The 15736-nt window shown below is 39.6% G+C and overlaps 1 protein-coding gene across 3 annotated transcripts; it reads left to right on the top strand.

The window, feature by feature from the left end:
- Nucleotides 1–1351: 1351 nt before the first annotated feature.
- Nucleotides 1352–15596, top strand: si:zfos-1056e6.1 (uncharacterized protein LOC107988029 homolog). 3 transcript variants are annotated; one of them, XR_007439951.1, is made up of 10 exons: nt 1352–1513; nt 11608–11675; nt 11903–11950; nt 12059–12123; nt 12708–12745; nt 12941–13011; nt 13157–13219; nt 13312–13362; nt 14281–14744; nt 15017–15596. XR_007439951.1 is itself a non-coding variant. In XM_049481231.1 (9 exons), the coding sequence occupies exons 1-9, from the start codon at nt 1447–1449 to the stop codon at nt 14332–14334; spliced, it is 525 nt and encodes a 174-aa protein (XP_049337188.1). In that variant the 5' UTR covers nt 1352–1446; the 3' UTR covers nt 14335–15596. The 3 variants fall into 3 exon arrangements, 2 of the variants coding, with proteins under 2 accessions (XP_049337188.1, XP_049337189.1); XM_049481231.1 differs by having other exon boundaries at nt 14281–15596; XM_049481232.1 differs by lacking the exon at nt 1352–1513 and adding an exon at nt 1709–1770 and having other exon boundaries at nt 14281–15596.
- Nucleotides 15597–15736: the final 140 nt, after the last annotated feature.

Here is a 15736-nt window from a genome sequence, read left to right as displayed (position 1 = left end):
TTGTGGTACATTTCACTTTTTGTGGTACATAATTCTTACTTATACATGCATCTGTAGTGAAGTAAGATCATCTTTTCAATGAGCAAACCCTATTTGCTATTATGTTAATCATTACGATCACATATAAACTAATTATAATTATACTAACCCTCCAAATAATGCATTGCCTTATACATTGCTCCCCTTTACCTTTGTTTAAGATTTTAGATTAGTTTTTTTATTTATTTCTTTGTAGGGCCTATGGCAGGTGTGTATTATGTCTTTGTCCTACTTTTGGTTCTAGAACACAAAAATCATTCCTTGTTTTGACACTGATAAGTGTTGGATACAGAGAGCCTCTGTCTCTACTCTTTTTTGAGATCACAGTTTAGACTATTTGAAACTGCTTGTGCCTTTAAGCCAGATTGTGAATAACTGTTGTACAAATCATTGTAAGTGCATCAGTGGTGATTAATATTATTATTATGATAAATCCTGGATTTAACATCGGTCCCATTCCCTTCTTCTATACTCTACTCTCCCGCTTACTCATTTTTAACTACAAAACATTAGTAAACTCCTCATAACAGCTAAATTTATGTGGCCATTAATGATATGATCAGCAAGAAATTAATATTACAATTAATTTAATAATATTCAGAAATAATATAAATATTTAATAATATATAATTATTATATAGTATTAATAATATTCAGTAATACAAAATCGAAATCCATAAATTATCACTTCAACATATTTAAGTACAAAACTGCATTTGTGTTGTGATTTTGTCAGATTGTCAATTAATTCAGTTAAAATAAATGCATTTTTCTTCTTTGTTTGAGGGAAGGTATTTTGGAAAGTGTATTTTAAGTATTTTTTTGTGCAAATAAAAAATAAAATAACAATGCCAGTACCTTCTCTTCTATAAGTCGGGACTAGAAAGCAAGGAGCTTATTTGCTATAATAAACATTTGTTGGACACGTTTTTTTAAATATTTATAATGAAACATTTTTTTAAATAATTTCCTTACAATTTATCATTTTTATGTCAGATAAGAATACAAAACAAGTAAGCTGTAAAAAGAAACTGTTGTTTTTTGTTAAATATGATAAAATATAGTAAATAAAAATGCAATCTCCTATTTCTTTGTCCAGTATTATGGAGCTTCCGAAAGGTCATTAAAAATCCTGCTTGTAAAATAACTCAAAAGTATGATGTAAAATCCCATGTAATTTTTCATGCATTTTTGTGTCCTTTCGGGGCTCCGTACAATATACAGTATCTACATTGCCCAACATCAGCAGTGCAGTTTTTTTTCTGTGGTGTCTTTTATTTTGAAAGTCGTCTCTGCGCGGAGTCTCTTTGAAGTGGAGTTGCTGTACTCACAGAGCTGATATTTGGAGGAGCTGATCTGTCTGTGAGGGTGATAATAAACCCTGTGGAGGAGACGCGCTGAGCGGACATGGCAGAAACAGAGGAGGAAACTCGCGCTGCGGTTTGGGTCGCGCTGAAGAGGCTCGACCTGAACGGTCAGATTAAAATTTAAACTTTTAAAATTATAAATTATATCCTAATTGTAATTTGGGGTAAATGAGACGCTCGAGTCGTAGCATCCTGGTTACCATAGCAACTGTCAGTCAAAATCTCAGTTTATGGTGTCTAAATGTTATAGAAACTGTAACTTGTTTGTGTGTGTGTGTTTTTTTTTTTTTGTGTGTGTGTGTGTGTGTTGGTTAAGTTGTTTGTTGAAGGTTAGCAGTGATCTGTTAACAGGTGTTTCTGACAGGTGGGCAGCCTGACCTCCAGTTACAGTTATTACTGTATTTACACACATTACTGATTAGATAAAAACAAGAAAATTAAACACAAATGCAAATGTATATATGTATGTAAATAATAGTATGAAAATAGAATATTATGATATAAGAAGTATAACAATATATAGAATATTAATAAATTAATAAAAATATAATAATAATAATAATAATAAGAAGAAGAAGAAGAAGAAGAAGTAAATTAATGATAATAAATTTAAAAAAATCCAATTTGCACTGCACACAGCTTCACAATTAATTAGACAAGTCTTTAACAAATTGAATAGCGTTAGACCACTGTTGAATAGTTTCTGCATGAGGCAATCTGCCAGTGATTTGCTCTAGTATAAGAACATCCAGGAAAAATGTGTAAATAATTATGTAGCCCAAATATAATTCAGTTCTATATTTAGTTCCATGCCTCTATGTATCTTAACTACTGAGAGAAAATGTTTTATTAGTGCTGTTGAATCGTACTGAAACATTGTAGCAGTTTGTATAAGATGTAAAATGTAATTTTTAATATATTAAGAATTGTATGTTTATATATTTATATTTTTTTCTTTTCTACATTGATTTAAACAGTATTTTGAAAAGTGTTCTTACTTCTCCTTACATCCCAAGCACCTTAGAGGGTTAGGGAGTTCATTTATTGGGTCATCTACCTGTCAATCTTACCTCCTTTTCCATTGATTGGTTGAAGGGGCGGGGGAAATGGAGGAGCGGTGTGTGTGTGTGTGGGGAGAGAGGGGGGGAGAGAGAGAGGGAGAGACGAGGCAAAAAATACAGGAGCTCCGGATGTTTGAGGGAGTTTTTTTGAAAGGGTTTTATTAAAGTTTGGGTCGAGAGTGGCCTGTGAGTTAAGTGAATATGTATTTCTGACGTTTTTTTGATTGAGGGAGTTCGCTGTTGAACACTTAGAGAAGTTTCAGCTCTGTTTATAACTAGTAGTTAGCCTAGCCGGCTAACCGTAACGAGAGTTCACTTTAGTGAAGAGCTACGCGAAGCTACGTGTTTTCGCCGCTCAGATAGCGCCACGAGCTACCAGGATAACGCTCGTGGTTCCTCTGGGTGCCTCGTGGGAGCACCTTTACCCCGGATAGCACCACAGGTCAGCCAGGAAGCACATGTGGTTCCTCCGGCAACGTGGGAATTCCTCAGTTCAGTCCTGTTCAGGTGGAGGAGGGTGGCCAACTCCCCGCTCTGAGTCGAGAGTCTGAGTCAAGAATCTGATTCAATTCCTCAAGAGTGACTGTGAGTAAACATCTCCATTCAGAAAAAGTATCAGGCCTGCAACGTGGGTTGTTTTTTTTTTCATTTCTTATTTACTGCCGGCTTTTTGTATTTATTTATGAATGTGTATATTTTTTTTTATCTCTTTTTGTTAAACCAGTATTACTAAATATGTTAATTGAGTTCTATGCATTGCCTACATAAGCTGAAGTTGATTAGGGTATAGATTGTGTAAAAGAAAAACATCAGTTTCGTTCCATACATTTTTATTTTTAGATCTAAGTACACATTAGTGTGTATAGTTTTTATTTCTCCCCATTTATACATTTTTTTTTGTAAAGCAATAAACTTCACTGGGAGTACTCATTGCAGCCACATATCTTTAATTACCTGTAACTGGGTGGTTTACCACTTCAAGACATATTTACAGCTGGTAGCTAAATTTACAGGAGAGGTCTAATTAATGAACTTGGGGCCCTGTCCCTTTGGCCTGGGATGTAGGAGGGGTTACATAAAATGTAGGCACCGCTGGGATCTTTCCTGTAGCCAACTAAATACCAGTGTTATAGTTTAGGCAGTCCTAACTGAGCTGATGTAAAGTATTGCCCAGGTGGTTGCACCCAGTGAAGATAACCTAACTAGAGATTATAACATATAAAATATTATTAAAAGACAGTAATAAATAAAGCACTCAAACAACTTCACTTTAGACATGTCCATACTCAGAAACTGGTGCAAGGGGGAGGGCATAGACCCTGAGCATGCTATATTAATTAAGGAAGTACCAGAGGATGCAGAGGTGTATGAAATAGAAGACACAATGCATACCATTAAAGCTCTTGGGAGAGTACGTGTGCGGGGCCGAATGTTTGACTCCAAAACACAACGTTTAGCAGTATTGTGTGAATGCAGTGAGAAGGTCAATACCAAAGTTATTCCCTTGGATGTCCCCCCCCTTAAAGGGGGTGAGCCGTGGGCTCTATATGGTCCCTCTGGGGGCGAATCTCCAACCCAAGAACCAAGAAGTTCTTCTGACACAGTTTCTCCCAACCATGTTAGAAAAGAGGCAAAGCAGAATACCGGTGAGTCACAGCCAACTACAACAGCTGAAAGCATCCTCAAAGCTATGGGTGAGTTCTTTGAAAAAACAACCAGACCTATTAATGAAAGCAATGCCTTCCGGCGTTTGAGAGCATTTTCTGGGATAATACCCACTCCAGCTGGAGAAGAAAACTTGGATACTTGGCTGGAACAGGCCCGATTAATGATGGATGAGTGTGACTGCTCTGACCGTGAGAAGCGTAAAAGAATTGTGGAGAGCCTCAAGGGGCCCGCATTGGAGATAGCTCAAGCTGTTCGGTTCAATGAACCTAATGCCCAACCTGAAGCATATATTGAAGCTTTGGAGACTGCTTTTGGGATTTCAGAGTCTGGTGAGGATTTGTATTTTGCCTTTAGAGCTTTACGGCAAGTGCCAGGAGAACGGCTTTCTGATTTTTTAAGAAGGATGGAGAGAAATTTGACTAAAACTGTGCAGAGAGGGGGTCTAGAGCCACAGTCTCGCGACCGGGCCAGAATAGAGCAGCTATTACGCGGTGCTGTTGAATCTGATTTAATGCTTCTGCAGTTGCGTTTGAGAGAGAGAAAAGACCAGCCTCCCTCGTTCTTGCAGTTGTTAAATGAGATAAGAGGAGAAGAAGATCGGCAATTAACACGCCACAAGCAAAACTCCAGTGTTAACAAACCCACTGTTCGCCAAGTAAGGACCACAGGTGAAGCTGAGACAATTGCCACCGAAACTCACAAGTTAAAAGCCGAACTGGAGAAGCTAAAGCTCAAAGTGTCTGAACTGGCAGCTAAAAGTGTAGCTACCGCACCCGCCTGCTCCGAAACCCGGAATGAAGCTAAAGAACAAGAGGTAAAACTGTGTACTGACAGAGTGGTCCGGACACTACAAATGCAAGTCTCAGATCTGCAGCATCAGCTTCATTCTATGGCTGTGAAACATGTCGATGTACCGCCCGCAAAAGCACAAAACTGGAGAAATAGAGAGACTCAAGGAACATATTCCACCCGAAATCCAGCTTTCAGTCAAACCAAGTCAAAAGAAACCAGTAATGCTGATGATTTTTTCTGTTTTCGATGTGGTCAGGATGGACATTTGGCTACTCGTTGTCAAGAGCCTGAGGACTCTGCTAGGGTTATTACACGGTTGATCCGTTCTTTGAGGAAGAAAAAGGAGGAAGGTCAGCCCCCTGTTTCAGAGGAGGCCAAGCCAACAGAAAACTGTAGTGTAAAGAAGAGTGCTGTGTACAACTGTGGGGTCCAAGGTGTCCCTGATGGTCTAGTGGGTAAACCCTCTTTAAGTCGAGTAATCATTGGGAGGCAGCCATGTACAGCTCTACTAGATAGTGGCTCCACTGTATCTATCATATTTGAAAATTGGTACAACAAATACTTGTCCCATGTACCCATTCAGCCTATTTCCAGTCTTGCAATTTGGGGTTTGAGCGATACAAGTTATCCCTACAAAGGCTATGTCGGAGTTAGTGTAGAGTTCCCTGATGACGGTGGAGAAGCCACCCCCATTTTGGCTTTAGTGTGCCCAGACCCACAAGGCCCTGATCAAGTGCCCATAATAATTGGTACCAATGCCAGGGCTTTCTGCCATAAGCCCAACACAGGGTCAAATGGGAGTTGCCCAGAGACTGCTCAGTCATGGCGGGTGTGCACCAGTTCACCAGACAGGGTGTTGCAAAGTGTCTGCCAGGTGGACACGGACGATAGTTTAGGAAATGTAAAGTGGGAAGGGCCTGGGCCACTTAAGCTGCCCCCGGGAAAGACCTGCCTGGCTGTGGGAAAAGCTGTGTTTAAGCAACCAAGAAAACCAGGTATCCTAGTCATAGAGGGCCCGGATTCACTTCCTGCTGGAGTGGCATTGTCTCCTTGTGTCTTGCTTCCCTCAGACTTGGATGTTAATCGCTTCTCAGTACTCTTGAAAAATGAGTCATTGAAAGAAAAAAACATTTCCAAGGGCACTGTTATTGCTCAAATTCATGAAGCTGATGTGGTCACAGAGGTAAAGTCGGAACCTTCCCCCCAGGATAAAATTGATCCAGCACTGTTTGATTTTGGCAATTCTCCTATCCCGGCAGAATGGAGAGAAAGGCTCACTCAGAAACTATCAAAACGGACACAGGTTTTCTCTGTGGAAGAATGGGATGTGGGTCTGGCTAAGGGGGTGGAGCACGTTATTCGACTCACTGATTCCCGTCCTTTCCGGGAACGGTCTCGAAGGATTGCTCCTGCTGATATTGATGAGGTCCGGCGACATCTACAAGAACTGCTTGGAGCAGGAATTATAAAAGAATCTCGTAGCCCCTATGCATCCCCTATTGTGGTGGCAAGGAAAAGAAACGGGAAAATACGGATGTGTATCGACTACCGCACCTTAAACGCCCGCACCATCCCAGATCAATACACAGTGCCCCGCATTGATGATGCTTTGGATTGCTTAGCAGGCAGTAAGTGGTTTTCAGTACTGGACTTGAGGAGTGGCTACTATCAGATTGCCATGGCCGATTCAGACAAAGAGAAAACAGCCTTCCTATGCCCCCTTGGGTTCTTCCAGTTCGAGAGGATGCCACAGGGGATCACTGGAGCCCCTGCTACATTCCAAAGGCTAATGGAGAGAGCAGTAGGAGACATGAATCTTCTGCAGTGTCTAGTTTATTTAGATGATCTGATTGTGTTCGGGCGGACTTTGGAGGAGCACGAGGAGCGCTTGCTCAAAGTGTTGGATCGTTTAGAAGAGTACGGACTTAAGGTTTCCATTGACAAGTGCCAATTCTGCCAGGCTCAAGTGAAATATGTGGGTCACATTGTATCCGAGGCCGGCATAGCTACTGACCCTGAAAAGATTCGGGCTGTGGCTCAGTGGAAACAGCCAACAGACCTTAAGTCCCTTCAGTCTTTTTTAGGTTTTTGCGGGTATTATAGACGTTTTATAGCCAACTATTCGTGTATTGTCCGCCCTTTGACTGACCTCACCCGAGGTTACTTACCTACTCAGAAAGGTAAAGCTACCAGTAGGGACAAATCAGAGTACTTTCGAAGGTCAGAGCCATTTGGGGATAGGTGGACTTCAAACTGTACTGAAGCTTTCCGAAACATACTACACTCCCTCACTAATGCCCCTGTCCTGGCCTTTGCCGACCCCACAAAGCCCTATATTCTCCATGTGGATGCAAGTTTGGATGGTTTAGGTGCTGTACTGAATCAGGAATATCCCGAAGGTTTGCGCCCAGTAGCTTTTGCCAGTCGCAAGCTAAGCTGTTCTGAAAAAAAATATCCAGTTCATCAGCTTGAGTTCCTAGCTCTGAAGTGGGCCATAGTTGACAAATTCCATGATTATTTATATGGGGTTCACTTTACTGTAAGAACTGACAACAATCCACTCACCTATGTTTTAACTACGGCTAAGTTGAATGCCACTGGGCAACGATGGCTTGCTGCCCTCTCCACATATGATTTCGGCATCCAGTATAGGCCTGGACGGGAGAATATTGATGCAGATCTTTTGTCTCGAAATGCCACTGATGATGTGGGGTGGATTTCCCCCGCCGCAGTAAAAGCTTCCTGCAAGAAAGTGAATGTTTCTGTTGATATGCCTAGCAGGTATGTAGAGCAGTTAGGAGCCTCACCTAATGCTATTCCAGAATTATATGCCTATCCCACTAGACTGGGTGTTAGTTCACTGGAGCAACTCAGTGGAGAGGACTTGAGGAGAGCACAAGAGTCTGATGCAGTCATCAGTAGGGTCCGGAATGCTGTAAATGGAGGTCTGTGGCCCCTGGGTTTCCAGAGTGACATGCCAGACATGCCCTTGTTCAAACGTGAGTTCCAGAAGCTTGTGCTAAAAAATAGACTCCTGTACCGGCGAACCACCAGAGGAGGGCATGAAATTTTCCAGTTAGTACTTCCCAAAGTTTATAGGGATACAGTTCTACGCTCTCTACATGACGACTTTGGCCATTTAGGAGCTGAAAGGACTACTGAATTAGTCAGAGACCGGTTTTATTGGCCCAGAATGGCATTGGACATAGTTAACTATATTAAAACATGCGGCAGGTGTGTAGCTCAAAAGACTCTGCCCCGCAGAACAGCACCATTAGGTCAGCTCTCTAGTAAAGGCCCGCTTGATTTGGTATGCATAGATTTTTTATCTATTGAGCCAGATTCCACAGGTATTACTAATGTCCTTATAGTGACAGATCATTTCACCAGATACTCACAGGCTTATCCTACTCGGGATCAGAAGGCCCCTACCGTAGCCAAAGTACTTTTAGAAAAGTTCTTTGTCCACTATGGACTGCCGGCCCGTATCCATTCCGACCAAGGGCGTGACTTTGAAAGTCGCCTGATCAAGCAGCTGCTTGACATGCTGGGTATAAAAAAATCCCGGACATCTCCCTATCACCCTCAAGGGGATCCCCAGCCAGAGCGCTTCAACCGCACACTGCTGTCCATGCTTGGCACCCTGGATCCCAAATTGAAGCACCGATGGAGTCAACATGTTGCACTTATGGTGCATGCTTATAATTCCACCCGTAATGATGCTACGGGGTACTCTCCCTATTATTTAATGTTTGATAGGGAATCACGTTTACCTATTGATGTATGCTTTGGCACTGCCTTGGGAGAGCAAGAGGAAGCCAAGCATGAGATGTACGTGAAAAAGCTGCGTGAAGAGCTGCGTCAAGCATACCAACTGGCTGTTGAGTTTTCTAACAAGAGCCATGACAAAAACAAAAAGGCTTATGATGCCAAAGTACACCACCTTCCCATAGAGGTGGGGGACAGGGTTCTGGTCCGCGCGTTGGGGAGTACTGGGAAACAAAAGTTGAAAGATAAGTGGAATTCTGTGCCTTATACAGTTGTAGAAAAAATGCCTAACATACCTGTGTACCGAGTCAAACCTGAGAGAGGAGTAGGGGTACCCAGAACACTTCATAGAGACCACCTTTTACCCATTGGCTGTCTGATGCGTTTATCAAATGTTTCAGATATAGCAGACTCACATTCAGGCCTTGGGGACCAACAAGCTCGGACACGTCGCCAGCAGCAAAAGAGAGTCATGGAGAGCCATTTTGAAACAGGAAGTGAGCAGTCTGATTTGGAAGAGGACATGCCTTATGTCAGACCTATTGAGTTCTCTGAACATTTTCCTAGTCCATCCTTACAGCCAGAGTGGCAGAGCCACGATCTTGCAGGTGAGCCTGTAGATGCAGAAGTTGCAGAACAGGAAGAACCCCCTGGGGAGCAAGACATACCTATGTCTGTAGGGGAGGAAAATGCACCCGAATCACAATTTTGTGATGTTTCTGATACGATGGAGGTCTCAACCAGTGACCAACAGTTGTTGGAGGAACAGGAGACAGAGCCAGACATGATGCCCAGTGACCTCTTGTTGGGTAAAAGAGCTGTTAAACCTGTCATTCGTCTGAGCTATGATGAGCTTGGGAGTTCCTCTGACCAGCCCCTAGTTATTGTACATCGAGGGCTGAGAATACATATCACGCCCCTAGTAGAACCCTCAGTTGCCCCCTGTTTTTCTGTTCGGTTGACTCTCGAATGAAACTGCCTAGTAAAATATGAAAGTCAGATGAGGACATCAGACGTTTAGAAGGGGGAGGGTGTAGCCCAAATATAATTCAGTTCTATATTTAGTTCCATGCCTCTATGTATCTTAACTACTGAGAGAAAATGTTTTATTAGTGCTGTTGAATCGTACTGAAACATTGTAGCAGTTTGTATAAGATGTAAAATGTAATTTGTAATATATTAAGAATTGTATGTTTATATATTTATATTTTTTTCTTTTCTACATTGATTTAAACAGTATTTTGAAAAGTGTTCTTACTTCTCCTTACATCCCAAGCACCTTAGAGGGTTAGGGAGTTCATTTATTGGGTCATCTACCTGTCAATCTTACCTCCTTTTCCATTGATTGGTTGAAGGGGCGGGGGAAATGGAGGAGCGGTGTGTGTGTGTGTGGGGAGAGAGGGGGGGAGAGAGAGAGGGAGAGACGAGGCAAAAAATACAGGAGCTCCGGATGTTTGAGGGAGTTTTTTTGAAAGGGTTTTATTAAAGTTTGGGTCGAGAGTGGCCTGTGAGTTAAGTGAATATGTATTTCTGACGTTTTTTTGATTGAGGGAGTTCGCTGTTGAACACTTAGAGAAGTTTCAGCTCTGTTTATAACTAGTAGTTAGCCTAGCCGGCTAACCGTAACGAGAGTTCACTTTAGTGAAGAGCTACGCGAAGCTACGTGTTTTCGCCGCTCAGATAGCGCCACGAGCTACCAGGATAACGCTCGTGGTTCCTCTGGGTGCCTCGTGGGAGCACCTTTACCCCGGATAGCACCACAGGTCAGCCAGGAAGCACCTGTGGTTCCTCCGGCAACGTGGGAATTCCTCAGTTCAGTCCTGTTCAGGTGGAGGAGGGTGGCCAACTCCCCGCTCTGAGTCGAGAGTCTGAGTCAAGAATCTGATTCAATTCCTCAAGAGTGACTGTGAGTAAACATCTCCATTCAGAAAAAGTATCAGGCCTGCAACGTGGGTTGTTTTTTTTTTCATTTCTTATTTACTGCCGGCTTTTTGTATTTATTTATGAATGTGTATATTTTTTTTTTATCTCTTTTTGTTAAACCAGTATTACTAAATATGTTAATTGAGTTCTATGCATTGCCTACATAAGCTGAAGTTGATTAGGGTATAGATTGTGTAAAAGAAAAACATCAGTTTCGTTCCATACATTTTTATTTTTAGATCTAAGTACACATTAGTGTGTATAGTTTTTATTTCTCCCCATTTATACATTTTTTTTTGTAAAGCAATAAACTTCACTGGGAGTACTCATTGCAGCCACATATCTTTAATTACCTGTAACTGGGTGGTTTACCACTTCAAGACATATTTACAGCTGGTAGCTAAATTTACAGGAGAGGTCTAATTAATGAACTTGGGGCCCTGTCCCTTTGGCCTGGGATGTAGGAGGGGTTACAATTATATAAGTAAGAAATAAGTAATTCCAAAGGTATACATTGCTCAAACCTAAATGTTGGGTTTTTTTGCTGTCATTCTAGCAGCCATTAACACTTTTTTCTTCTGGACACTGTAAGCATGGATAAGTTAAATTCACTTAAAATGTGAGGAAACTGGTTGCTTTAAAAAAGTAAAGTAATGGGCAATAAAATCTCTTCTCACTGATGGTGAATTTCAGAAACTGGGGGACACACACTTAGTATGCAAATAGATTGTTCCAGAAGCCAATGAAAAAGAAGCTCAAAGTTTGAATGTATATGTGACCACAATTTTTTAAAATAGTCAAGTAATGTTTAGTTAGAAATATCCAATTTAAACAAATTGTGTGTTTAAAGTGTATTAAGTTTAGAATCCTCTCAATGTACAAACTAAACACATGCATGAACAAACCAGTAACACTCAAAGAACATTAGTGACATTGTTTATCAGTAGACAGTTTAATTTGGAATGCCCAATGCTGGGTTTGTTTTGTAGATGACAGGGTTACAGCTCTAAGAGAGGTCCACATTCCCAGAGGGACAAAAATGACCACAGTCAGACAGGTGGGTCATCATTATCATCATCATCATTGCCATTCTGATTATTGCCATCATAATAAGGGCAATATTAAGGGCAAGAATATAATTACATATTGCATTGTACTAGTGACATATCACAAAATATATAACCATTATTTTCGTCTTCTCTCATTTTTACATTTGTATTTTAATTGACTGGGGGGGGGGGGGGGTGAGGGGTAATTTGTTAACATTTGTTAATTTCTTCACAGATCTTAGCCCACTCTTTCAGACTGGACACTGCTCAACTGACATTCAAGGTATTTTTAGAAAAATGGCAGTCGACTGGTTACTACTTGGTTATCTGTTGGAAGCTTTTTTTTATCTCTTTAAAGAAATCCATGATTGGTACAAATGTCTCATTACAGATACGAAACAGCCGAGGCTGCTTAATCCCTTTAAACAGCTGCATACCAGTGAACAGCAAACAGATGTAAGTCTGTGTGGATTTTTTATTTGCTCATTATTACGAATATAAAGTACAGTATCAGTCATCTAGTCCTTTACATGTAGCGTTTTTCTTTTTATTATTTTATACATTTTATATTTATACTAAAGGCATTAAACTGCAAAATAACGCATATGTAAATATGTAGTTAAAAAAAAGTTAAGCAAACCAGAATATGTATACCAGTTTTATACTTTAGATTATTCAAAGTAGCCACATTTTGTTTTGAAGCGTAGTCAGACAGAATGGTGTACCAACAGTCCTGTGGAACTGAACTTTCCTTTACTCTGCAATTCAACTCATCCCAAACCATTTCATCTGGACTTAAGTTGGGTGAATGTGAAGACCAAGCCTTTTTTTTTACTATATAATTAAAGATTGATAGTTTCTTCAATATTAATCTACAATGTAGAAAATGAACATTTAAAAACAATGAATGGGAAAGTGTCCACATTTTTGACTGGTACTGTATTACTGTACCTCTTGTATCTGTGTGTTTAAGCATTTTAGACTGTTTCTAATGTATTTTATATATAATTACTAATATTTTTTATGTGCTGTTTCTTTAGGCCATATGTCTTGGAGGTGGCAAAATATTTTCAGCATGGTATGATTAATATGGTGTACAGGTTATATGGTAAAAAAAAATGAATAAAGATGTTTTTGCTACATTAATCATTACAAATACTTTAAGAAGACTTACAAATGTTGGATATGGGCCCTTTAGGATATTTTGAATTAATCCTTGAATGTTTTTCTGTCTTTGACATGTGATGGTGACATGGTGTGTTTCTGTGTAAAGTTAGCGCAAGGCCCAGAAGTACTGCCATCCACAAAAGCTTGAAGTCAAGACTGCAGGGTATTGTAAGAAGGGTAAGAAAAAAATCACATTAGCTGTTTAATTTAAATACTGTTGGTTGGGCCTTAACTACTGGACAGTGATCCCTCTTGGGTGCAAAATCATTTTTGAATGTTCTATTGATGACACCTCTTCATAAATTGTTTACTCTTATTTTAGATTGAAAGGCTAGAGGAACTTCTTCCTCAAATCAAGCAGAAACAACATGACACGATGATTAAGGTAAAATAATGATCAAGAAACATTCAGATCATTCCACCCTACTGTCAGTCCAAACTAACTCCCACAATCAAACAATCTGTATGTTTTTGCAGGACATCGAATTGTTAAACCAGAAGTTGAATTTTCTTCATAAAAGAATGCAGGCAAGTCACTTTATTCTTTTCCAGAATTACAAAACTATTATCATATTTGTCGCAGGCGCACTTAAAATCCTTACATTTTTCCAAACATAGTCAGCGTGCACCTTATAATAATATAATCTGATAATTAGTTTGTTTTAAAGTGAAAAAATAAAGTATATTGATTTTCTCTTTACTTTATTCTGCTTAATGATATGAAGGGGGTTGCTCCACGGAGTTTTATAACAGAATTTTCTTACACAGAATAGTAAGACCAAATTAATGGATGTATGGATGGATGTTTTAAAATGAGCTCTTTCACCCACATACACAGTCCCTCTTCTTTAAAAGGTTATCTTATTAGTTAACCTAGCTAACCATAGCTAGCTACGTTATGATCAGTATATGCAGCAGTAGCTATTCCAAACTGCAGTTACTTTTAATATGGTACAACCATAAATCATATAATATGAACCAACCTGAAATTCATTTAAACACAAATGCGGAAGAAGTAGAACACGGGCTTGACAAAATAAGGTGGATAATGGTACTAGTATTTTGTCACATGACAGTGGTCATGTCTATTGGAAGTAAAGTTCACCTGTGGCATATAAAATTGAATGTGATTTCCACCAGAGTTACATGTCTGCTCACTCAGACAATTCTAGGTCACGATCATTACCACCTACTGAGCTGTGCACTGTGGGTGGTAATGCCTTTTTGACATACTCCTGGTACATGTGACACTGTGAACTGAGGAGAGTTAAATGCCCACAGTTTTAGAAATGAATGTCTCATCCATACGGCACCTGCTTTTAAGACTTGCTCGAACTCAAACACAATCTTTTAATGGCATCTTACACCTTGTTTGTAACATAGTATAATGAAATAGTGCAGTGTATTACAGGCTTTTATGTGTGTATTTTTCTGTCTTTTTAACAGATGGCAGAGTCATGCTGCTGGGAAGGAATGTTTAAACGAGCACCACTCTGGTGAACCTTCAGTATTTTGCATTCATAGTGCATATATGTTGTTGTTCTATAAGCTGTTTATGAACATTTGATTTAATTTATATAATAATCTTACATATTGTTGTTGTCACTAAACATCAAACATAAGGAAAACATTATTACTTTTAACTGAAGGTACTTTTGAAGCATTTCTATTGTTCTGTTTTAATTAAATGTCCGCACAATATAAAATGCAGCTATGGACAGTGTTTGCATAATCACTGAGCAATGTACTGGGAACTAAGATATTATTCAATTATTTAACAAGTAAATTATCTATGTAGCAGCAGTGCAGTGCATATGATGATTTAGATACAGGTCAGTGGCTTCACATAAGTTTCATTATATCACAGTGGGGGAAAAAAATCAAGTATTTTGAGTGTAGCAAGATTGTTGGTACAAGAGGGGCTGGTTGGAGTATTTATTTTTTCTAAAGAAAAGTAACTTAATAACCACTAGCTAATAAAAGCACACTGAGAATGGTCAGGTTGGTTTGAGCTGATAGGAAGACTACTACAACTCAATTATTCTGTACAATTGGGGCGAGTGGAGAAACAGCTCAGAATTAAGCAACACATCCAAATTTATACAGGCAACAGCAACTGCAAACCATGTCACATTCCACTTCTTCAACCAAGAACAGAAAGCTGAAACTGCAGCGAGTACAGGCTCACGAATACTGACTGACCTATCCTGGTCTGATTAATTTAATGTTCTGCTGTTTGATGGTAGAGTAAGAATATGGTAACAATATGAATTCATGAACCTATCCTACTTTCTATTGAGGCTGTTTGAAGAGCAAAAGGGAGGGCTTGTAGTGTTTAATAGTGTTCAGTGTTTTTATATACCTCACACTGTGGTTTAGACTTGTGTTTGACAGTAATAATAGTATGATTTGTATTGTTAATGTATCATGTGTTTGCCCAAAAGTTATTAATAAAAGTTTTGATTAAAGTAACTAAGTAATTAAATTAATGTTGATCACTATACCTGCACAGCCTTTGGCGTAACAAAAAAAAAAAAAAAAAAAAAAAGCCTGTAACAAGTTTGTCTCCACTTGTTTATTGTTTCAGGAAAATGTGTCATTTAGAGCAATGTTCAGTGTTTTTCTTGGAGAACTCACAAAGATGCTTTAAAAGTACCAAAATATATTTTCCAAAATACCTTGTATAGAAACCGTATCGAGCTACTTGTGTGTTGAGACTAAAAATGAAGAACTGACTAGTGGCAATCCCTTCATACGTTCCCTTTACTATGTTCCTTCATTTTATGAAGCTGCTGTGGGAAAGTTTTATTTGGCAGCTGTCACTATACTTGCTTAGAATTGCCTGCAAAGCTTGATTACTATTTAAACTAAACGTTTGCTTAAGTAAAACGAAAGCAAAAGG

This window comes from Astyanax mexicanus, chromosome 7, assembly GCF_023375975.1.
Source record: "Astyanax mexicanus isolate ESR-SI-001 chromosome 7, AstMex3_surface, whole genome shotgun sequence".
Classification (NCBI taxonomy): domain Eukaryota; kingdom Metazoa; phylum Chordata; class Actinopteri; order Characiformes; family Acestrorhamphidae; genus Astyanax; species Astyanax mexicanus.
Note: the sequence above shows the minus strand (reverse complement) of the source record. Positions and strands in the feature narration are given on the sequence as shown.